Source organism: Euwallacea similis, chromosome 23 (assembly GCF_039881205.1).
Source record: "Euwallacea similis isolate ESF13 chromosome 23, ESF131.1, whole genome shotgun sequence".
NCBI lineage: Eukaryota > Metazoa > Arthropoda > Insecta > Coleoptera > Curculionidae > Euwallacea > Euwallacea similis.
In genome coordinates this window covers 1,302,601-1,327,047 of record NC_089631.1, presented here as the reverse complement: position 1 = coordinate 1,327,047, position 24,447 = coordinate 1,302,601, and the positions used below count along the sequence as shown (strand labels likewise).

Here is a 24,447-nt window from a genome sequence, read left to right as displayed (position 1 = left end):
GGTAATGGGATATCTATTTTGCGTTTTGTGAGAAATTGAGAAAAAAACGTGCGTGCGTGCGGATTGGGCTTATTGAGGGGGACAATAAACGTATTTTACGAGATATCTGTAAAGATCTCGAAAGTTCAGAGTAATAAAAGAGAAGCAGCTACAAGAACGTATTTAAAAAATTAGTGACAAAATGGTGAAGGTGGCTTTTATTGTTGCTTTTGTGTCTTGCTACAACCAATGCATTTGAAGAGAAACGTCGTCTCGTTATTTTGCTTTTCCCTTGGACAAAGAGCACTAAAACACATAATTTTTAATCGAACCAGCTTGCGCTTCATTTATTTCTGAATACGGCCGGAATGATAAATGGATTTAGATTAATGTTTTTCCTTCTTTTTCGAAGCCTCATACTGCTTTTAATTGTTGATATGGAAGCAAGAAATGGAAAATGGTAATTTTCGAGAATTTTAATGACTTTTTGCTGCAATCGTTTTGTAGCAGGGCAGCTGCGCTTCGATAAATCCCCAAGAGCACCTTAACAGGCCTTCGTGCAGGCAGTACCTCAATTCACATGGCGAGCCGTGTAATCAAAACCGGGATTTGAAAGTAAACACAGAATTTCAGTCTGTTCATCATCTCGGAACCACTCGAAATGAGTAAAAATTTTAATGCCAACACTTCAGCAGAACCACTTCAGCTTAAATTCACGCTTTATGTGTGTTTCCATTCTCAAGAGAAATTTTTCTTTACGTGCTTATACGCACATAAAAATAAACATAATGTCGGCTCGCTCTGAATTGTTTGCTCTTCTGCAAAGGCGTGAATTCCTCTAATGGTTCCGAACCCAATTGCCTTGATTTCTCAATTTTTTTAATGAATTCGTAACCCAAATGTCTGCTTACACAATTTTTCATTTTTAATAAGAATTGGTTCGTTTAATTCCACCTTAATGACCTAAGCGATTTATTTTTAATTTAAAGCCCGGTGCTTTCATAAAAGCCATTTTAACTTTGGGGGCTTAGTGCGTAGACCGACTCTTAAGTGGGATTTTAGTTGAAATAACTCGGAAAATGTTAATTCGGCCTCTTAGCTGGCAGTCCAATCAATCTTTTCATTATATTATTATAACGAATTAGCTGTACCCAAATTAGACGGTGGTTCTAAGTAGAAATTGCTGCGTTACGGTACTTTTGACATGAGAATATAAGAAAACAAAATAAATGAATCATTGCTAAATTTAAATACCGGCGAGTTCCAATCACGGCGAAATTAAACGATTTGGCAGCGTCAAACTTGCTTTAATATGTTAAATATGACTTGGCCAAATTGTTAATCAGATATTACATCCTGCATAGAGAAGCATGTGGGGAGATTTGCATCTGCAAAATTTGACATAATGTTAAAGCGTGGGAACTCCGAAAACTCCCCCTTGAATGCCAGATCTAGGCTAAATGCCACCAGCTTAATTATAATACATTAGCCACGTAGAACTAATTTCTTGACAAATAAGGTCTACTTAAATTTACGTGTTTTTAATTTTGATTCTCATTATAAAAATTCGAGACTTTTCGTAGATTTCAAAAGACCGAAGTACAGTTTTAATGATTTCACGTTAAGCTGGGCATTAGCGCTGATGGTACCACGATCGCTCTTCAGTACAATTTTGTATGTTATGCGTTGTTTTATTTGTACTGATCAGTAATTCGGTCAACAATAGATGCCACGAACAAATCCTTCGCAATCAGAGGTGTACTTCATTTTTCTAATAGATAATAGGTGAATTTATCTAGGACATGCCGCTACTGCCAAAAATCATTCATAATCAGGGACGTACTGCAGCTTTCAAACAGATGACATGAATTTATCTAAGACATGTCTCTCGATGCCACAAAAATCCCTCACAATCAGAGGCGTACTGCATTTTGAATAGCGACTACAAATTATGAGCGATAAACGATGACTTTTTCCACGTCTATTTCGCTTTTTTGCCCCCTATTGATACAACCCTGACTTCTTCCATTATAAAATCGATAATTTCCAGCTTTCCGTGTTCATGAATGTCAGTGGTGTACATCGTTTCTCTACGAGTCTCTGCGAATCTTTTGTTGTTGCTGGTTCCTATTTGAAAGTTGCTCACCTGTATACCCCTGTGTTTACTGGCCTCAAATGTCTGTTTTCCAAATTATAAAGAACACGTATAGCACTTAACATTCAATAAGTGATTAGCGCCCATCATGATATTTTAAACATGCATTTCAGATATTCACATTTCATATATTTTAGTTCAGGTTAATTTTCGTTTCTCTACTGATTTTTATCAATTAATCTGAGATAGTGTGCAATTCCACCGTTCTAACATTTCGTCCTAATACACAGTCTGCCACAGATAAAGATGAACAGCACGCGATTTCGAAAACGCTAATGAATGCAAAATGGTTTAAAGTAGGAAAAAGTTATGCAATTTAAAATCAATTTGTAATTTGTTTTTATACTGGTTAAATTCCGAATGGTTACAAAGATGTCCGAAAAAAAAACGAGTTTGGCGGTTTTCGTTTTTTGCAAATAACTCTTATACGATTGCAGTTAGAGGAATGAAAGTTTTACATTATTAAGACACTTTTTTGAGAATTTCTTAGCAGTTTTGCCAGTTTTCTTGTTAAGTCCTTACTTTCGGAGATAAATTGTTAAACTTGTGATTCTCATATAGGTTCAATATCGAATATTTACATTTTTAAAATCGTCATAAGATTCCCTTTTCAGCCATACATTACATTTGGTAATTTTCTCATAAACTATAAGTCATAGCCATTAAAACATTTTTTGAGAAGTCGACTATAATTTCGAATTATAGCAATAGTAAATACACAATAAATAAATAAATGGTATGGAATCGTCAAAAATATTTTAAAGCTGTAAAACTTTAAAATCTTTTGACATGTGCATAATTATATTTACTTATTTGTATTCCTAAAATTAGCCTAAAATAAGAAAAAAAGTAATATAATTAAATTATGTTTTTAATAACAATAATGCGGCTAAATTTGGGCCAAATAGAAGTTTCAAATTACAACAAATAACCAAATAAATCACCATTATTGCCCAAACAAATACGCTCTTTTCCTCGTTTCCATAGCATTTATTTATTTATTGTGTACCATTGCCATAAGTCAAAATCATAGCCTACTTTTCAAAAAATGTTTTGATGGCTATAACTCATAGAATTTCTGAGACAAATACTAAATGTGATATATAGCTGAAAAGGGAATTTTATGATGATTTTAAAAATATAAATATTCGATATTGCGCCTATACAAAAATCAAAAGTTTAAAAATTTATCTCCGAGAGTAACGACTTAAAAAGAAAACTGGCAACACTGTTAATAAATTTTCAAAACAAGTGTCTTAATAATGTAAAACTTTCACTTCTTCAACTGTAACCGTATAAAAGTCATTTGCAAAAAACGAAAACCCAAAAATTCGTTTTTTTCCGGATATCTTCGTAACCATCCGGGATTGTGCCACTACAAAAAACATATTGTTAACTTGTTTTAAACTGCGCGACTTTTTCTTAACTTTAACGATTTTGTATCTATTATTCTTTCCGAGATCCCCATGTTATTCATCCTTCTCTAGGGCGGACTGTTGTATTAGGGCATATTTCCAAAAAATAAACCACCACGTTCCTTTTTTTCCCTTTTTTTTCTTTTTTTTTTTGAGGCGATTTTTTCATTCACATTTCATGGCTTATCTGGTCAATCCGCTGCTTTTACATCAAACTCGACCACACTACCTCAACATCCGCCACAATATCAACATCCCCACAAGCAATTTCCGAACCGAACCCCCTAGTCACTAGCACAGCAGTTCCTGATGAAACATAAAACAAAAAAATCGTCTTAATTAGTACAGTCAAATAGGATAATTTTAATTAAAAAAGCTCGATGTAACAACATCTTTAATCTGGCCTATCTAATCCAATTCAGTTACACTGAATTATGTATTTATAATAATTAATTAAAATTAAAAGCAGAGATCGAATTACCAGCGATGATGTCATGGTAATTTTTCATGAAACAAATTGCTGTTTTCGAGGTTTTATTCCGCGCAGTTTTTTCCTCTTTCGTGACCGTTCGCATATTAATAATGGAAAATAGCGCTTTTAGGATGTGTATTATTCGGTTTTTTATGATGCTCGTGGGGAATTCTGCTTTTGACGCTAGGACGGCTTTCTTAAAGAGTTTTTAGCCGCTGATCGCTTGTTGCGACTTTGCGCGGAAGGGAAAAGTTCGCACAGTTCTTACGGCCCCATCCCATGCCGATCCGATCGGGTATCAACCCTTAAAACCCCCATCTTTCAAATCCTTTTAGCGTCAAAAAAATCCTAAGTCAACATGAGACCACTTATTTTATTCCCCCGTTTTCATCATTTTTTTCGTACCTGGAGAACAAAGCCGCAGATTTACCGTGAAGGAAATTAAGCCTGGACGCACAATAGGAAGAGGGCAAGTCGCCCTCTGATATCCAAAAATTGCGCAATTTACCATATTACAACCCCGTTTTCTCTGGTGAACAGCAGAGACTCCTTAATGCGGATATCATCTTACTGAATCAGGGGTAAAAGACTACTCGACACCTTGCTCCCTCGTTTTTGGGGTTGTTTACCCTTAAAAAATGTGCCGTAAAAATGGAATTTCACACACTGGGCAGGTAAAAAGTGGCCCTTATTAAAGAGACTGTTTTCGGGTAGTGACAGGTAGGGCGAGACTTCGCTGAGCGACTGTTAGTTTAAGGGATGATTTACAGCACTAACCGGTATATTTGTGGTGTTACGTCTTAATGTGCGGTAAACGATCCTAATAGGGGAAAAGCATTGTCGGCCACGTCTATAAAATAATGAAATTTGGGTTCCCACGTATAATTTTGGATTGCCTCTGGGGGCACAGGGCATTACAAACGCTAACTTCTCAATTATAGTTCAATCAACTATTGATGTGGGTCTTAATTTTCATGCTCAGCACCGTTATAGGAGTTTTTTTTGGACATAAAAGATCTACATATTTATCCAAATAAATTAAAAGCCCCTGCCCAGTTTGATTTAGTTTTTTTCCCGCACCGACAGCTCGTTGGCAAAATGTTAATTAACCTAGGAAAAAATGTGCAAATCACCTCATTCACATGACATGTCGATATGAATCTTTAACTATAACTGGACTCTTTTGTATGAGGAATCCCGTGTTGGGCCTTATTTGAACTTGAGTAAAAAACCGCGAAAAAGGCCAAGGTCCCTGACGTATCAATTTCCTGAACTCACGATGTAAAAGCCAATTTTCGGTGTATTCATCGCAGCACAAAAGGCAAATTGTAATTGAATAAATTAGGCATAAAAATTATCCAAAATTAACCGAGCGATCGGGCTTTTTGTGGGGCCCCGCCGGCTCTAAAACCCCGAAGAACCTACAAAGAATTTTCGTAGTTTTTGTACATTAATTTCAATGACTGCGCACCTTTTTCAATGATTCGGCTTAACCGGGGAGCCACAATAAAATGTATAAAACAAACTCTTGAATCTTTCGGAATGCGTCATTTTTTCGGTTAAGCACCGTGTAAGATGAGAGCATCATCGAAATTCATTTGAAAAGTTTATTAAAGACTCTCGCAATTTTGATCCGTCGATCATTGATGAATTCTGAATAAAAATTTATGTCAAGACGAAACGAAACAAAAATTATCCAGATAAAATGTTAAAGGTTTGAAGAAAGACAAAAAACGTCAACGAAATAAGAGCAAGACGAAGATCAAGGTAAGAAGCAGTGTCAAAAAAAAAACTGTTTCAAAATGTCGAACAAAAAAAGCAAAATGATAATGACACAAAATAAACAGACAGACCGACAAACGGAGTCAGAGAGAGAAACAGACACATAAACAGAAGGCAGACAGACAGAGCATATTTTCTCCGAATTTGCTCAATTTTGAGTTTTATTGATTTTGGTTTGTATTCTTTATCCTGTCTTTCGTTTATATAATTTTGCTTATAAAAACTTCCTCAATTATCAGTGTTTACTCGAAATTGACCTCGTCACTTTTGTTTTTGTTATGCTCTGAAGCCTTTTGACGGATTGACTTTGACGATTTTGATAGAAACAAAAGCGAAGCGCAGTGCTGCCAAATGAGCTTGTAAGCTGAAATTTTCGGGGACTAGAGAAGGTACTGTGATTCCGAGATTGAGCTAAAAAAGGTTAAAAAGCGTGTTATGAAGAGTGCCATGAAGCTTCCCCCTACCACACAGTGGCCTCTCAGTCAGACAATGGTACCACTTATTTATGCGTCACAGTTGCATACTTTTTCTTGGGTTTCTGTGCGGAAGCCCCGTGTGCGAATCTCGAAACTGGTCATAACGAACTGCCCGAATTAAATTCGTTTTTTGTGTTGTCGAGCAATTTACCTAAATTGTTTGTTTGGCCAGTTAATTAAGAGACGAAAATTTAAATAAACCCAGAAACTTAATCGACATGTTGACGTGGGCTTCAAGATTGAAAAATAAACAAAAAAGTGCCCGCAGACACCCACCGAGTCGGCTTTAATTTAAATGGTATTGCCCGGGAAGGATGCTGAAAATTGGAATTAGTTCAGAAACCAACTTAAACTGCTTACGAGCAAAAAACGACCTTATTACATAAAACAAATTGAGGCCACATATTATTATTATTGATTAAAATTTAGTAACAACGCATTTAGTTTACTACACATGTACTATTTTTTTACCAGGCCCGATGCCATAGGCCCAGCTTTGCAACACTGCAGGTAATTTGTTCTTAGCGCACGAGAAAAAACTGATTGTTCATTAATATTTTCTGCGGCGCATTGGCGAAGGCCCGTTATCAAATAAACCCTAAATAAGTCAGCCTCAATCTCCAAATGCACACACACGCATAAAAAAACATTTATTACCATCGATTCTCTGAAAAGTAAGCGCAAAACATGAAATAACCATAAGAATGGATAATAGACAAGAAACCAGTTTTCGAAGCACAGAAACTGATCGGGAAAGGCGAAAACTCCTTCGGGTCATTTAACAAATGAGTTTAAGGTAGCCACACGAAACTTGAAATAACTCTTGTAGCTCGTTTATATTATTGTCTAGCCTGACTCATTTAACTACTAGATTTTTTATTCGACCCGCCACACCCATTTGACCAACGATTCTTCATTGGAGAGACAATAATAGTTTGTAACGTCCACCTAAATGCGCGGACGAAGAAGTCAATGCTTCCACCTGCCAGAGATGTCTTTATTTACTTTATATGGGCGGTTGATTGCCGGGCTTAAGTAGTCTAGAATAGCCAGTACATTAAGTCTTTAAGTGGGACGAAAAGAAGACATCATGGCAAAGAAGTCTATGGGTCTGACCAGGGGTCCCCTCTACAGCAGAGGAGAAGCTTCGTGGCACTCTCCATAGAACCATTTTTGCCTGTTTTAGCTCAATTTTGGAACCACATGAATATGCCATTCTTCTGAAGGCCAGCTCATCTGGCAACGCTGCGCTTAGCGTTTGTTGTCAAAACGTTGTCAATGCGTCAAAATGTGAAGCGTTTTGACATTGTCACGTGCACTTTTCATCCTATAATGCCGATTCCAGCAATGTTGCAAATTGAATTGAAGTCGATGAAGACGACGCTCTGTTGAAGCATTTTAACCTTATCTAGTTCCATCTGATTAATTACGATTATTTTAATTTTGTTTTCTGTTTTTATCGGGTTCATTCAATTTTTGATTTTTTTTTGTTTTCTCAGTTTTGTGATTCTCTTGTTCTACGCAGTTTTATTCGCGAATATTTGCTGCGGTTATTAACGTTTAATGTGATTTAGTTTTCACTTGTTCCGTCTCAGTTAAAGCTCGCAGGCAGGATAGAGGACCGGTCTTCGGCCGGATTAAAGGAGCAAAAATTCTTCCTTATGAATGTAACCTGGTTCTAACCATCGCCGAAATTACACACTTAGATTCATATCTTAAGTTTGTTTCTCTCAGCTAAATAGAAAAAAACAAGCCAGGTGTATGATGACTAGAGACTTTCATGCAATAACAGGTAGGCAGCTATGGTAGCATCCTTTCAGACGTTATGTCCCAGATTCTCGTACTATTCGCCATCTAATATTCGTCATTAAGTTTCACATTTGTTAACGATTTTTCTTGTGATTTGTTGAGAGTGCGCCAAAGCAGTAACGTTAACGTTTGTCGTAATTTTCTTGGCAGTTCTGTAACTCCCTTTTTCAAGTGTTATTTGTTATTAAAATGTAGATTTTTTAGGGGCCTATTGTGTGTCAGAAACTCGTTTCCTATGAATAAATGAAGGAAATTATTATAAGCCCACTTTAAAAATTCCTATTGTGAATATATTAGGAACGCAGTCTCGAGCCAGGATTCTATGCAATGGCCCCCGAATATCAAATGTTGCACTTAATTAAGATCCGCTCTATGTCGTTTTGGTTCCGTTGGGACGTATAACATGCAAATTGCCTTTGAGAATGTCCCATGATTCATCTTCTGCAGAGCATTCGCCCTAATTGTGAGCAATTGCTTGTTACGTAATATCCCGTAATACCGCCTTCCTCCACAATTCAGGAATTTTAAAATGCCAACCGCAAGAACCTTGTTTCCTGTATAATCATCGCTAATGTGCTTAAAAAATGGACAAAAAACTAGACCAGCACACCTTGACTTACAGCTTACAACACTTCTTAATTGAAGAATAATTATTCGGACTGTTTTTTGGGATTTACCCGATAAATTAGGTTTTCGTGTTCTTGAGACTGGTTAACGAACAAATCCGTGAAATGACGTCATTTGTCACTAACGGGTTCGTCAACACGTGGACGTGGCAACAGTGCTCGTCGCTTTTGTTTTAATCCGTCAAACCTATTGTATGTTAACCTCAGATCAGATTAACTTACTCGTGCTCGTACATGCTCGACATGCGCAGCATGATATTTGATACATACCTACTTTATACGCACACATGTCTGATGAAGCCAATAATCAGAAATACGTGTCGGCCGTTTGCCCAGCATCCCCTTTTCATTTCTATCTGAACCTTTTTGCCGTCTTGTTACAACTTTTTTGAGGAAAGAAACTTTCCCATATTTCAATTTTACTGAAAACATTAAAAATATGCCGGATGTCGATTTTAAAAAACTAAAAATATACATTATGCCCCTAACCAAAACGACTTGGACGTTCTTATTTAATTCTTCATTTTCTGCTTTCATTTTCAGGCAAAATCTTCGAGAACCTCTCCCTCGCCACGCCCCACAAATCCCATTCATCCCTTAACGAACCTCCCACTCCCCCATCAACGCCCCTCTCCCCGAAACACTGCCCCGAGTCGTCGCGCAGCACACCCGTTGGCCAAGTCGCGCCCTCTAGTCATTTCGGAGCAATAGGAATGAAGCTACCTCACGCGCACACCCTCTCGAACCCCGCCGCGCCCAGCCTTCTCAATCGGGAGAGCAAGCACAGCTTTCCTCTTAGCTTGAATCTGAGCAGAGGAGGCGCGACCAACGGATGCGGAGAGGGCGTGGACTACTTCGGGGAGGACGGGAGCAGGAGTAAGAGTGATATGGGTGACGACGGGAGGCTTACGGTATGTTTTTTGCTCATGTTTTTCTGATATGAAAGTGAGGTCGGAAAGGTAAGTTTTCGGTTGTTTAGGTAAGTATAGGTTAATTAGTTTATTTCTTGGGAGCGCAATTTTATTGTTGAGGCTGTAATGGTCGATATGGCAGTAATTTCAGGGAAGTGTGATTCTCACACTGTTTTGTGGGTTTCTAGTAAATTGCAGGCAATTAGAAAAGAGATGATTAGAGGAGAAGTTTCGGGGTGTTTGCCGTTATGTGCAGTTGAGGGGACGGATGTTTGTGTAGGTTGATATATGGAGGGAGGGGGGATATTGTTAAAACTCGAGGTTTTGTTAAGGTTAACGGAGGATGATGCACAGAAAACAGTGGGTATATCCAGTCGCGTTATAGCACGATAATGCGAAAACTCCCTCCTTAAAAAACGCTATCGGTGTAAATTCCCAGCAGTTTTGTTCATTTTCTAGCATAAATCGCTTGTTTTACAAGATTTTACATCTTGTTTCGTGTGAACTGTATTTAAAAAGTAATTAGACTTGCTTTATTTCCCAGCTTGGATTAGTGTTGCGGGAAAACGCGCGTATAATTGCATGATAACTCCTTTGCTATTGATTTTATTGGCGTTTTAACTGTTTATGTTTTTCTAGGGTATATTCTCCGGGGGAATGTCGTTCTCCCACCTCAACAAGACTGATAGCTCATCCCCGCCCCCCATGGAGTCCCCCCTCAACGGTAAGTTCCCCGATCGCTTCACGCCTGATTTGAGCAGTAAAAATGATTTTTTTTAACCGAGTCAATGAGGTTTTTATTAAGGCCGAAGAATGCGCTGTTTTACCACCGTCACAAAAACCAACTAAATTGACTTAAATTGCCTCTGACATATTTGATTTAATTCGCTTAAACTGACTCCCAATTTATTATTTAAATTTTTCACATCTCTTCATGATGTCCCCAACTTTAAAAACACATCAATTTGTTTTTATTGCTCGCATGGAACGGAGGTTTTATTTTCTCGCCTTGATAGTTATAACAATCACACCAATAATATAAACGTCAGTGGGTAATTTTTCCTTCTAGTAGAGTGTAGAAATTCGACTTCTCGGTAAAACTTTTAGAGGCCAACAATGGAAACGCCAATAAAATCTAAAAGTGACGATAAAACCCATTTTGCAGAAACGTTTTATAGGTTTTCTCTATAAGAATCTTTTAAGATTTTATTGCTAAATTTTACAGTACGCCTATAACGCCGCGCATAAGTGCAAAGACTGCAGCGGTGCGTGCTAAGGCAAATAAAGGATCAACACCTTGTGCTTGCCGTTTCCGAGATATTAATGAGCGCTTCTCTTTTATTCGCAAGTTTTACTGGATAAATAAAATTAAAAAGAAACACGTACACACGTTTTTGTTTTAGAATATCTCGCCACTTCACCGGACTCACCACTTAACCAAAATTAAAAAATTCAAGAAAACAAGGAAAGGAAAAAATATCTGATCAAAGATTTATTTTAGCGAGTCGCGACATCTGTGCTGAAAACATTCATCAGCCGTCTGCACACGACAATATTGAGAAATGGTTTATTTAGGCGCCAAAGGCGGTAAGTGTTGTTTTTACTCCCGCGAGTGATCTGAAGCCCGCCACCAAACGGAGGGCATCAACACTTGAGGGAGGAAAAGGCACTGACCTCCAGAGGCGCATCTCTAATTTTCCGAGGGGCAACGCCCTTACTAACCTAAACTAACCCGCATAGAATAATACAGTTTCTTGTTCTGGAATTGGTGTTCTTTCTCGTTGGTACAGAGCTTTAGAAAATTAACTCGAAATTTAGAAAGGAATTTGAAAATTGTTCATTAAGAGTCATTTCAACGCGAGTAAAGTTTCTGGTAAGTAGGCTTTGCAAACAAATGAATATCGTTCGGGCAATGGCGTCCGCGGTCCGTGTCTCCACCTATCGCCCTCCAAAAAATGATCAAATTTCAAGTGATATTGTGAACAAACATAACAAAATTATATATCAAATTAAAGATCAATTTCGTAGGTATTAAATATGTGTTCGCTTAGTGCCTTGCCTGGCTGGAAAAGAGTAAAAATCGCATTTTTAAAACTGAATTTAGCTTAACACTACCAGAAATGTTCCGCCGTTTTCCGTTCTGACTGCCGAAGGTACACGAAGTTATGAAAGGCAAGTCGCTAATTAACACACGTAACAAGGGAAGTAAGTGCTGCTTTTACTCCCGTGAGTGACCCGAAAATCAAGTGAAGAACATCAACGCTTGAGGGGAGAAAAAGCACTGACCTCTAGAGGCGCATCTAATCTTTTTCTACCACCCATGTTGTATTTTTTGGAAAAACAAAGCAGGAATTAGAGTATTTATGTAGCGCATGGAGGAAAATGCTATCCCTAGGGAGCAAAATTGCAGTTTTATTCTCTCAACGGAGAGAAGAAAGTTTTTTTAAGAAGATCGTCAAAATATCTCCTAAAATACTACCGATCTTTGGCTTAGCTATTTTTAGAATTTTATGAAAAAATTTGTGAAAAATAATTTAAAAAATGGTAATAATCTTTGACAAATTGGGGTTAACGCTCGAGTCAAGGGGAACTTAATTCGACGTCTTTGTTAAAACTGAAGAGTGACAAATTGCAAAGACGGTGTAACTGAAGACTAAAAGGGCTGAAAAAATAATCTTTAAAATTAATTATTTAAATCGTTTAAAACTCTGTTTCACTCTGCGTATTTAAAAATATTTTATTTCCACGAAAAAAATCAAGAACGTAGGGACAGAAAGGGACTATTCACTCTGAAGTGATGTAGGATGACAAATGTCCGACTGGTAAATCCTCAGAAGTACTTGACCAAGACGAACAAGTCGCATTGAATTTGCTTGGAGATTCTTGAATTGGACCGTCACCTTCAATAATGACGGAATAAGTGACATATATGAAGTAAACAGCAGTGATAGTTAACATATAAAATTAAATTAATCGGTAATTTACCAGAGGAATATGTGGACATTGGTCAAAAATATCCAACTATTTAGAATTGCCTGAAAATTTCCGGTAATTTACCAGTGAAACATCCGGAGAAGTAAAATATTATATTTTCGTGATCGGACATTTAACAACCCTACACTGAAGGTGAAATTACAGTGGTCGTTTATCAACTATATTATGTTGTGTTGCCATCCCAAAAGCGCAACGCAAAGTACGAGTAGAGCCCGAACGCTTTAAGAAGAATACCGCAATGTCATAATATTGCCATTTAACTAACTGGTGTGGGTGTGGTAAAACGATGACGTAGTGATGTTAAATTTTAAAGCTTTTGAATTTTCTTCCGGAGTGAGGATTCGGGGGATACCAAAAACAACTTGACAACGCCATTTACGGTATATTAAAATTCCTCCAAAAACGGCAAGATTTTTCCACTTAACAGATTTTGTAACTCTCACCGTTTTGGGGATACGATAGTGAAGGCACTAAAAAAATTGACACCCGGTAGGCGACAAAGCAGCGCTGCTCTTTTATTTCTTTTTTAGAGAAGAGATCGCACCACACCTTCGTAATTTTGGCAGTGTTGTCTAATTTTAACATTTATCCCCGTTCTGCAAATTTTTTAAGAAATGGCCAAATTGACCGCGGAGCGTCACCATATGTGACTCTGTCCTAAGGAGGGCGGTAATGGCTATTCCCAGGCATTACATCAGTATGATCGGAGCGTCACTTTTTTAAGTTCTGAAGTTAGCACCTAATTAAATATAATTGTGTATTCAGTCAGATGGCACAGGTTGATAGAACAGCACGTGACCGTAACAACCACGATATAAAACATTAGGAGGTAAAAACAAGTCAACGATAAGATAAAAATAATGAAGAATTTATTCTATTTGATCTCTACATTAAATAATAATGCTGCGCGCGGCAAAATTTGACTTTGTAGCGAATTTATGAAAGTGCAATAAAAATGGGTACGTAAATAAATATTTCCGTAATTACCATCCTGGCAAATCGCAATAGTTCTTGGTGGAAACATGCAACAAAGTAAGCTTTTGTAAGCACTAGACATAAAGTGGTTTTTTAGCAAAAATCACAAGCAGTATATAAAGCCGTAAACGTCAACATTTACAATTTAAAGTTACGAGTCTAGTGAACTTTTTTTAGAATCCGTAAATTTATACTTTATGCCCTTTTACAGCCTTGCAGAAACCGTAAATTTGCCAATTTTTGCGATTGTCCCGTTTTATTATTATTTCACTTTGGACTTTGGACGTGAATTAAAGCGTGATTTACGTATTTCTCCAACATTACGTTTTGCTGAGGAAAGCTGCAAATTCCAGAAGTTACGGAAACGTTGTCCATCGTTGCGCGAAATTAACGCATTATGGCTTACGACTACATCGCGAGTTCTGCATTGCAAATTGTGTGGGATATGCTAGTAATAACCTAAAATTTTTCATCTATTGCTTCATACACCGTTTTACAGGCGGTGAGTAAAATGTCAAAACCTCCTCAAAAAGAATAAACAGCAGTCAATAGAACTACTCTCTGATTTCAAACAATGGAGACATACGTTGCCGGCACGCTCACTAGACCTGTCCCCATTGGATTATTATTTATGGGGAACTATCGAAGACCTCATTTACAAATCTATATTAATGAGCTGCTAAAAAAGGTCATAGTAAGTTTAAAATCCAAAATAACGAAAAGGGAGGCCTTCAACTTAATCTAGAACTTAAGAAGACACATAGACCTATGCTTGGAATGGGACGGTGAGCCTTTCGAGCAACTCTTATAATTTTCTTGTTTTATCAAAAATAAGTGTGGATTCCAAAAATTTCAGAAAGTTCGTTCGCTATGGGACAAATTTTCCGCATTATGGTTTAGTACTACATAGGAAGTCCTGGGTTATAAATTGCGGTATTTTAGCGGGAAATTTATAGAAAGCTCTCACTGCGGCTTCTAGTAAAGTGACATAGATGCTTCATATGTTTCAGGCTTCTGTAGGTTAAATTTAACCATGTCATAGAGTCATTTATCAGGCGGTTAAGTTAACAACAAGCATAAAATAAATCCCGAAAGTCGAAAACACAGCTAAAATGCAATTGCGGAAAAGATTTTTGGCTTTTGTTCATTTGTTTCAGGCAGTCGGCCGTGACTCGACTGTCTCGATACGGGCTCGAATGTAGATCGTCTTTTGTTGCGCGTATGTCGTTAATAAATGATTTTCAATTTTTTCTCGACGCACGTCCCAACGAGATATTTTCACGACATTTTACATAGAAAAGCACTAAAAGGGGAGATATAATTTTCGAAACAAAGACTCGCCTTCAAATAAATTCCTCATGCTCTTTAAAAAGTGCCTGTCCGAGATTGCGATACGGTGCGTGAAAGCACGTAAAGGAATATTTCATATTTTCGCGGAAACCGCTATGTGCCGCATTTAGGCCGCTTTTTCTCCAGAGAAGCGGAATGTCCTCAAAAAATTGCGCTAACTGAAGGTTTAGTCGGGCCTAAGAAATCCCTGCTTTATTTCCGGCTCGAAACCAGAAACGTTCGTGTTATTAATACCAATTTTATGATTCCCGAAGACTGGAACTTTTCATAAAGAGCAGAACACTGCTTCGCTTCAAGTTGGGGAAATAAAAAGATAACGTTTCTTGGTTACTAGAAACCAGACATGTTTTATATTTGGAATATTTTTGTGGGATTGCGTATGGGATGCACTTGTGCTTCTGCTAACGCACGATAAAGTTCGTTACTCTCGAAGCGTTAGGGGCCGGGTTCTACTGGGTGTCCGGTGGCCCCCAAATTAGGGTAGCATTTATAATTGAATAAAAAGCGTTCTTTTCATTTACAAATTTTTTGGTAGAGTTTTGACAGACAAAAGGATTTTTTTTAACTTGTTTAGAGGTTACAAACAAAAAAAAAACATGTTATAACCTTTTCAACGATAATAAACAGCAATGAATTGAATTTCCTTTCATTTCAAACAATCAAGACATACGTTGGCCGGCATGCTCGCCAGATCTGTCCCCATAGGATTATTATTTATGGGGAATAAACAAGCTGTCATCGTTTCAGTATTATTTGCCTAAATATGAGACAAATCACCGCCTTTTTACTAAAATTTTCGAAATTCCTGAATATCTTATTAAAAAATATACTTCTTTGTTTTTCGTCATTCCTCTAACATTCAATTTTCGCTAAATTAAAAAAAAATTGTTTCCGCATCTTCATCCCGGGCCTGCCTCGTTTATCGACGGAAACAAAACATAAACGAAACAAGTGCATTAAAAACAATAAAAGTAAAACAAAAGGGAAACGTCAAATAAGAGTGTCCCGCTCGATTTATTCCATTTGTCTCCGTTCACTTGTTTTTATGCGCCCGGTCTCGATTTTATTCGTTTGTTTCCAGGCCTGCCTTGTCGTTTAGACGTAATCACGACAAATTAGGCCCAATAGAGAAGCGCGGAGAGAATCCGAGATCTCACGACAATTGAGGGTCAATTTAACCAATTTAGGCTTTTTAACTATTCATAAAATTTCGTATTTATAAAGGTTGTTATGCTGATAAAGTGCATTTGCATATGCGTCACTAGGAGATGGCCTATTTCCCCTCTTTTTGTTTTGATTGAATTAACTTCGGTTAGAATTTAGGTAACTGCCAACAATAGCAATGTCTAAAAGAAGCTCTCATCTCTATCGCATGATTAGGCCGAGAATGTCATAATTAAAGCGTCGAATATCTTACGAAGCACAAACACCGTATTCCGTTAAATATACATGATTTAAATATTACTCAGAAAAGATTTATCTATTGGAGTTAGGTTAAACGGAAAATTCTGTAGTACAAAGTGTGCACAGAAATTCATCACGAAAGTATTGGAGATTCTCAAAAATGAATGCGAGACTGGTAAGTAAAATGCAAAGCGAAGCAAACAAGTCATTCTGACATTAAATTTGACCAAATATACTGCGAAATTGAGTAAAATAAGATCAATACTAGAGTGGTCTCGTTCTTGCCAATTCAGACATAGAATTGGTCTTCTGTGGGACTAACCCTGGCAAGTCGTCGTTTAGAAAGATAGACAGAAACCACTGCCATCCGAGGGCGAACGCTCTTGCTAACCTGAACTAGCTCGCATTGAATTATACCTATAATTTCTCGCTTTGGAATTGGTGTTCTTTCTCGTTGGTTCAGAGCTTCAGAAAATTAACTCAAAATTTAGAAAGAAACTAGAAAATTGTTCATTAAGAGTCATCCCAACGGAAGTAAAATTTTTGCTAAGTAGGCTTTGCAAACAAAAGAATATCGTTCAGGCAATGATGTCCGCGCTCCGCGTCTCCACCCATCGCCCTCGAGAAAACGATCAAATTCCGAGTGCTATTGCGAACAAACATAACAAAATTAAATACCAAATTAAAGATTAATTTTATAGGAATAAAATAAGTATTTGCTCAGTATTGTATCAGGCTGGAAAAGGGTAAAAACCGCATTTTCAAAACTGGATTTGCCTTGACAGTTCCAGGAATATTCCGCTGTTTTGTGTTCGGGTCGCCGAAGACGCACGAGGCTATGCAAGGCAGCCAAGTGGCTAATCAACACATTTCTTTAATATAACTATACAAGATTATTCTTTGAAAATCCCATTAATGCATGATTTTTCATTAATGCTCAGTTTCGCAAATTGGACCTCGTTTACTGTATATATCCAACCAATCGGAGTGCGTTATATACGTACCACATGATCAGTATCTGCGTTTAATGAGGTTTTCATTCGCACGTTAAGTGTTCAATCAAACGCAAATGTAGAATGAAGCCCGAGTTTCAGGTGTCGGATATCAGACGTCTATAGTTCGGAAAATCGCATTCCTACGTCATTTTGACGTTAGACATGCGTCCGATATCTGACGTCCGAAACATGTGTGCTTAGACAAAGTCCCTAATAACTAAGTGAGTCACGCATCTTTCCTGCCAAATATGGCTTGACATTCATTTGGATATGATGGAATTCTGAGGATTTAGACTAACTCAGGTTAATACCAACACCAAGTTTCCCCACGTATGTATGTAGGTACACACTGCCGGGAGCCCCTTCAAAGTCCTCCTTCCTCGTCTTTATTTTTGAACTTCAACTACGTTCAACGCCAAGATTGCCAAACTCAAAAAGTCAAAAAGTGACATTGTTGATACTCTTGACACATGTTAAATTTGAGAAAAGGGCTTTTACGTTCATACAATAAGTTAGGGTCTCGTAACTAACCTGAACTAACCTGCATTCCTATTAGTAGTGAATAGAAGTGTGGTGTGCACTCTGGAGGCTCATTGAACCTTCAAACACGGGTACTTTTCGATTGTCCGGGAAAACGGTCATTAATCACATTTTACGATGCCGCACGTCGTCAAAGCCTTCAATTAAGATCTTTCTATAACAAAACCCGACAAGGCAGGCAGAAACACTTTTTATGCAAACCTGAAATTAATGCCTGACTGCACCTCAATTTTACTGTTAAAATTTTTTTTTACATATAAATAACGCCTGCAATTGCGCGTACTTCGCAGTCAACGATTGCTGCAAATACAAAATAGCAGCGTCTGCTTACGTATCGAAAACTCCTCGAATCTGGATCTCAAGAACTGGTCTATCGCGTCTAAAAAGCACACGCACTCACGCGTTATTCAAATTTTATGTGATTTTGATTGCTAATTATCGAAATCTAATAGATGGCTATATAAAATTACAAAAAAGAGTTATGAATGAGGTATAATGTGTCCGACACGGATTTTAATTTATTAGATTGGCTTCAGGACACATGGCGAGCTTTGGGATGCTGAGCGTAGCAAAGTGCATCGAGAATGCCGGTATTGTTTTATTTCGTCTGGCATAAGATTTTCTAACCTTTTCCTGATATTTCTAATTAGATTTCCAGGCAGCGGCGGTCTTTCTAATTAAAGCCGCACAGAATAGAAATAATAGCCGAGCCATCTGCCAAGTTTCCTCGATTTTTCCAAATCGAAATGTTAAATTTTTGGCTTAGACACAGAAATTTAGCCGATCGAAAAATAACTCGCGTCGTGACACAAATTAAATCATTTAATCGACTTTTCCTGGATAATTATTTATCTGTGAAAGCTTTTGCTTGCCAGACACATACGTGATGAATGCATCTTTTACGGTCTTCCGCGAGGGGTTAAGATCACTATCCCTTCGTTGACGTCACCATCACTATCATTAGAACAAATTAAAATTTCCAAATTGCAGATTCCAGGCAGCATAACAAGCTATTTTCGAGTGCTCTGTGCCAAAAATCAACTAAACGCTTCAGTTGAAGTTGCATGGAGAACAACATTCCGATACACGTACAGTTTCAATTACATAAAAACATACATTGCCCGATCCAGAAGTGTTGCTGTTTCTATTTCATTTTGAAATTTTTGGGTTCAAATCAATATTAAGTGGGATCTTAGTAGAGGCGGCTTTAAAGGGGGGCTCAACGGTAAATTGATAAGAAGTTGACAATTAGTGAAATGGAAACGAGTTACCTGCTCTATGACTTCTTGTGTAGTCTCTTGTGTAGTCTTCGGTGAGTTCTTATGGGTGACAATAAAGCGACTATAAGCGATGACTATAAGCTCCGTTGGAAACAACTTTCCTCATCCGCATTGAATAGGGTCGTAGTAGATAGTTCCTTGAAGAAGCTGGAAGATCAACAAGAAACTTAAGCACACTTTGCCTCCCTCTAGAATAAATCTATGTATATCACTGACTTTTGTGCTGTCAAGTAACCAAAAGCTCTTTAATCCTTGAAATAAGACAATTCCAGTATTGAACAGGGTCGTAGTAGCCAGTTTTTTGAAGCAGCTTTAAGATTTGCAGGAAACTCACCCCTGTAGTTTCTGACAATTTTTTAATCAGCACCCAAAACCTTCCTCTAAATTCCTACAAATTTGCCTCTAAAACTCCCAATTTCCTGCTTCAAAGAGCCCTACATATGCCCAATCCAAAAGCCCACATCAGGATTTCATTCACTGAACCCATCTAGACGTGCTTTTAAATAAAATCCCCGGATTTTCGATTTATAATCGTCGAACCCATGTCCACATAATATTCTGAAAACACACTTGTACAAACACAAAAGCCTTTGAAACGCAGAGAGAAAAGAGTTAAGATTTTACGGAAGTTTGAGCCTTAAGGCCAGGCGGCATAAAAGCGCTTTTGTGCCCGTTTCGAGCTTGTGTAATTCGAATGCTCGCATGAAATTGAATTAAAAATTTGACCCTTCTGCTTTTTCGATGTGTATATGTGCTTTAAACATCTGGTTGATGATGGTGAGGCTGATTGGTTTATTTAACATTGAAGTGGAGACAAGGCGAAATTCGGTTTCGTCCAGGTTTCGGGTTTTGAGGCTATAGAAATATGTTTTTTTATCGGTCGATTACTTTTAGGATGAAAATGTTGGGTGCAAATAATACTAGAACTGAGGTCATTTAATTAGCAAGAAAAACTGTCAAAATTACACTCGAAACTCGAGAGAGAAAACCTTTATCCAAACATGATTCAAATTTACCTGACGACCATCTCAAATCTCATGCCTAATTGACTAATGACTAATTCCAACTTGCAAGTAGTGGAAGTGCTGCACTTGCAATTTAATTTCTGAATGGTGAAACTGAGACTTAAATTTTCCATTTTAGACATAGAACGTTGCAAATTTCTAATTTTAACTAGAAAATTCCTAATCTGGGCTTGAGCGTCGACGTGCACCTTTCAATTTGCGTCCAGGTTCCTGGAGTATTCGCTACTTAAGCAAACTTGAAATTCAATTAGCGAGTCCCTTTCTCAGGTTGTTGAATGTACAACGAAGAAACTGGCAAAAATAAGTTAAAAACTTTAGATAAAAGATCCTCGATGAAAATGAAAGTAATTTGGGAGTACTTCGTACGCACATGCGAAGTCATGACCCCGGAACAACCCGTATAAGGCCCCTATCATTAGGTTACCTAATAAACTCCAGCTACCAAGATCACAATACCTACGTAGGCCAATAATAAGTTAAAAAAAGACAGGATGAACTCAAAAAGCTCTTTCACATCTTTTTAATGAAAGCCAGGGGTCTGTACACTTGATGACGGTCCAATGCGTTCGTGGGGCCCCGAAATCAGGAATCCCGTCGGGGCTTCGCAGTGGGCCGCTGTTCGAGCTCAAGCTGGAAGCTTTATATATTCCGATTTTAAAAAAGGGTTAAAAGATAAATAAGAAACGCTTTTCAAAGGCCGGCTTTTCTTTTCGAACATTCGGTAATTTTAGACCCCCATTATTTTGGTACTTTTTATAAAGTAATTGTGTTATGCGAATGCACGTGTGCGAAATCCATGCAAAGGGGTGGCTTTAAACAGATCTGTTCGGATTAAAATTTTTGCTTGGGACTTGGTGTTATTACGAGGATGTTGAGAGGGGTTGAATTAATTAACTGTTCCGTCGTTGGCCAATGGAAGCTCTGATTTTTAGAATTTTTAAATGGAACGAAACATGGGGAAAAGATCATTTATATTGGGAAAGTAAGGTGGTTGAATTGAGCATCTCATTGATGCATGATCAAAAAAAATCTTGTAAGCGACTTCGGCCCAAGGCTAGAATTTGGAACCGCTCTTTGGAAGATGTAGAGAAAAAGCTTTTAACTTCTAAATAGATGTTTTAGATTTAGAAGAAGACACTACAACTAAATGTGGAATAATTAAAAGTCGATTTAGACTCCACCGTTATGTTAAAAAAATATAAGTTTATTTTGTAACCAGATGTGAATGACATGTTTCTATTGAAATTTGCACCTTTTTGAGCAGAATTTGGGACTGTTCGCTTAAAGCTATGGAAAAATTTGTGTCATTGCCCTTCTAAATAGATCTTTTACACTTAGAAGAAAGCTCAACAATCAAATCTGGATTAATTGATCGTAAATATGCAGTTCCCCCATTATGTCAAGAATATAAAAATGTTAAATAATATTTGAAAAGCTGACGGAGATAAATATAGGAATTATTCGGCAAAACTGATCAAAGGGAACTAGCGAATTCGCCCTTTTAAACTGCCTTCAACCAGTTTATTTTAATATGCAATTTATAAATTGCACATATTGCAACCCTTCAGTTCTTCCCAGCTGATAATCCAATTTCCTCCTTTTAAATTTGAAAATACCCTCGCCCGATAAAAAAAAACGTTGAAACTGCCATCTGTATCGTATTCCAAAAATATTATGACAAAGGCCCAATAGTGCGGAAAATCTCTCATCCGCCAGGCAAGTCCTTTCAACAAAATCTAAAATTAGTATTCGGGACCCTCGGGATTATTAAAAACACAGACTATCAAATTTTAACCCTTCAAATTCAAACCCCTGGCACCCCTTTTTTAAAAGTATTAAGAGGTTGAATCATATATTGTGTCATGGGGGCACCAGCAGCAATCGCTTTTTCGGAAGAGAGTTTATGCCTTAATATACGGGTTGAATTCGGTAATAACGGAAACTTTTGTTGGCCGCAAAATCACTATAATGCATAATTATTTTCTCCAATATACTTTTCCTCTTTCAGCCATGCTACAACAATCAATGTCGACTTCGCTACAGCCACGTGACTCATCTATGTCCGCGTCCAGCCTCCTTGTGAACAAAACCTCCCAAGTGGATTACTCCAAATATGTCAAGAAATTCGCCTCTAGCGTAGAGTGCGGCAGCACCTACTGTAAAGACCTTAACTATCGGTAAGACTATATACCACCAAAAAATAGAATCGCGCAAGTCTCGCAGTTTGAATCTAACTGAGCGACACCTATGGGGTGTTTTCCTAAGCTATAGGAGTTAAGGACTTTTCTCATCAGAAAACACCAATTTTAAGCTTGTACTGTAAAGCTTTCATTAGAGAGGTGATTGTTGTCCGAACTTGCAAAATTTCATGTATTATTGGTTGCATAAATAATTTGTTTGTTTTTTTGGTTAAAATCCAGAGGCGTACTCTGCAATTATTCAAGTTTGAAACCCTCAAAACCATTCCAGAGAGCACTTCCACTGTCTGGACTGTAACTCCAGGGTGTTTTTGAAGAAGGAAGAGATGATCCGACATTTTAAGTGGCACAAGAAGCGAGACGAATCTCTACAACACGGTTTCATGCGTTACAGTCCCCTCGATGATTGCAGCGACAAGTTCGCGAATTGCACCCATAACAAGAAGCAAACGCACTACCACTGCATTCAGGAAAATTGTGATAAGGTCTACATATCCACTAGTGACGTGCAGATGCATAGCAATTACCATAGGAAGGACAGTGCTATAATGCAAGAAGGGTTTCAGAGGTAAGTTGAATTTTTTTAACGTACTGAACATTAGAGGGGTGTGAATATTACGTAAAATTGAATTTGAAAATTAATCTTTAGATACCGAGCCACCGAAGAATGCGGAGCCTCCTATTGCGCCTTCTTCGGCCAAAGAACCACCCACTTCCATTGCAGGAGGACCGGCTGTAGATTTACCTTCAAAAACAAATCTGACATGGGTATGTTTTCCCTCCCACTAATTCACAATGATGAAGATTTTAATCTTTAATTTCCCACACTAGAGAAGCACAAAACGTACCACATCAAAGACGAGCAACTGTCCAGAGACGGCTTTAAAAAATTCATGAAGAATGAAATGTGTCCTTTCGAGAATTGCCGCTTCTCCAAGGTCTGCAACCACATCCATTGCATCAGGCCTCAGTGCTCTTACGTCCTTCATAGTTCTGGACAGTTATTCTCCCATAAGCGCAAGCACGAAAGGAAAGATAGCGAACTTGCTTACAGGTAAGTCGCAAGGACTGAGTTGAATGGGAAGAGAAATAAGAGCTAATCTCATACGAACTGAAAAGGGCTAATTCCCCTCTATTACCCTCCATAAGCCACCCTTCTCGTCTTCTAGGAAGTACAAACTGGCTCAAAGCATGATGAAAACCCTAGCAGAGGGAAGCGGTCTGCCTCCCACCCCCACCCAATTCACACCTTTAGCCAGGGATTACGAGGCTCAAATAGATCTAGCTAATTTCTACAACCACCAAAACTCCATGTCCAATATCTCGAATACTGAAAGTCTGAGCGACCGAAACTCGCCTTTAAGCTACAACGAGGAGTCCGAAGGGGCCCTTGCGATGGACTTGAGCGCCAGCGAAGCCTCGAATCTCCCCTCTCAAGAGGAAACTCTCAACTCTGAAGACTACTGGAGGAAATACTGTCAATTTGTCCCGGAAACTCAAAAATGCACTTTCAAGGAAAATTGCCATTACTGCTTTCAGGTGAATCAGTTATTCTACGTCGAAATGAAGTTTCACCAAATTTGTCTTTTCAGGAGCACTTCCATTGCCTTCAGGATAGCTGCGAGGTGATTCTGACGACAAAGGAAGCAGCCAGAGAACACTCAAGAAATCACGAGCAGCAGGAAATCATTACCGACAATTTCTTTTCGGTGTCAGAAGCGAACGAGCTTTGCGAGGATCAGTCTTGCGTGTACCAGAATAAGGAGAAACACTACCATTGCAGTCTAGATGGATGCCGGGAAGTGATCTTGACGTCTGAAAAGCCCTTTAGGAGGTTGGAGCACTATAAAATGCATCAGTATAGTCAGAAACTGAGCCTGACGAAGGATCCCTTGACTGCGACCCATCTGACAACGAGCATTGATGGGATGTTTTGCAGGTGAGTTTGTAATATGCGCTTGAATGGTGAATATGAACACTGAAGCTTGAAACTGTTTTTCAAAAAGTGCCTTGGAAATAACAAATTCTTCGTAAATAATAATCTAATAGGGAAAGATTTGG

The 24,447-nt window shown here is 38.1% G+C and overlaps 1 protein-coding gene across 3 annotated transcripts in view; it reads left to right on the top strand.

Moving 5' to 3' along the window:
* Positions 1–24,447, top strand: part of LOC136416465 (zinc finger protein castor homolog 1-like) — a 50,743-nt gene that overhangs the window by 21,604 nt on the left and 4,692 nt on the right. For 2 of the 3 annotated variants that reach the window (XM_066401648.1, XM_066401647.1), the window contains exons 4-11: positions 9,258–9,625; positions 10,265–10,349; positions 22,197–22,365; positions 22,658–22,954; positions 23,036–23,154; positions 23,218–23,440; positions 23,556–23,925; positions 23,979–24,325. In XM_066401648.1, coding sequence (XP_066257745.1) covers positions 9,258–9,625; positions 10,265–10,349; positions 22,197–22,365; positions 22,658–22,954; positions 23,036–23,154; positions 23,218–23,440; positions 23,556–23,925; positions 23,979–24,325 — 1,978 coding nt within the window. The remainder of the gene's footprint in view (positions 1–9,257; positions 9,626–10,264; positions 10,350–22,196; positions 22,366–22,657; positions 22,955–23,035; positions 23,155–23,217; positions 23,441–23,555; positions 23,926–23,978; positions 24,326–24,447) is intronic. The other variant, XM_066401649.1, reaches the window with a different exon arrangement.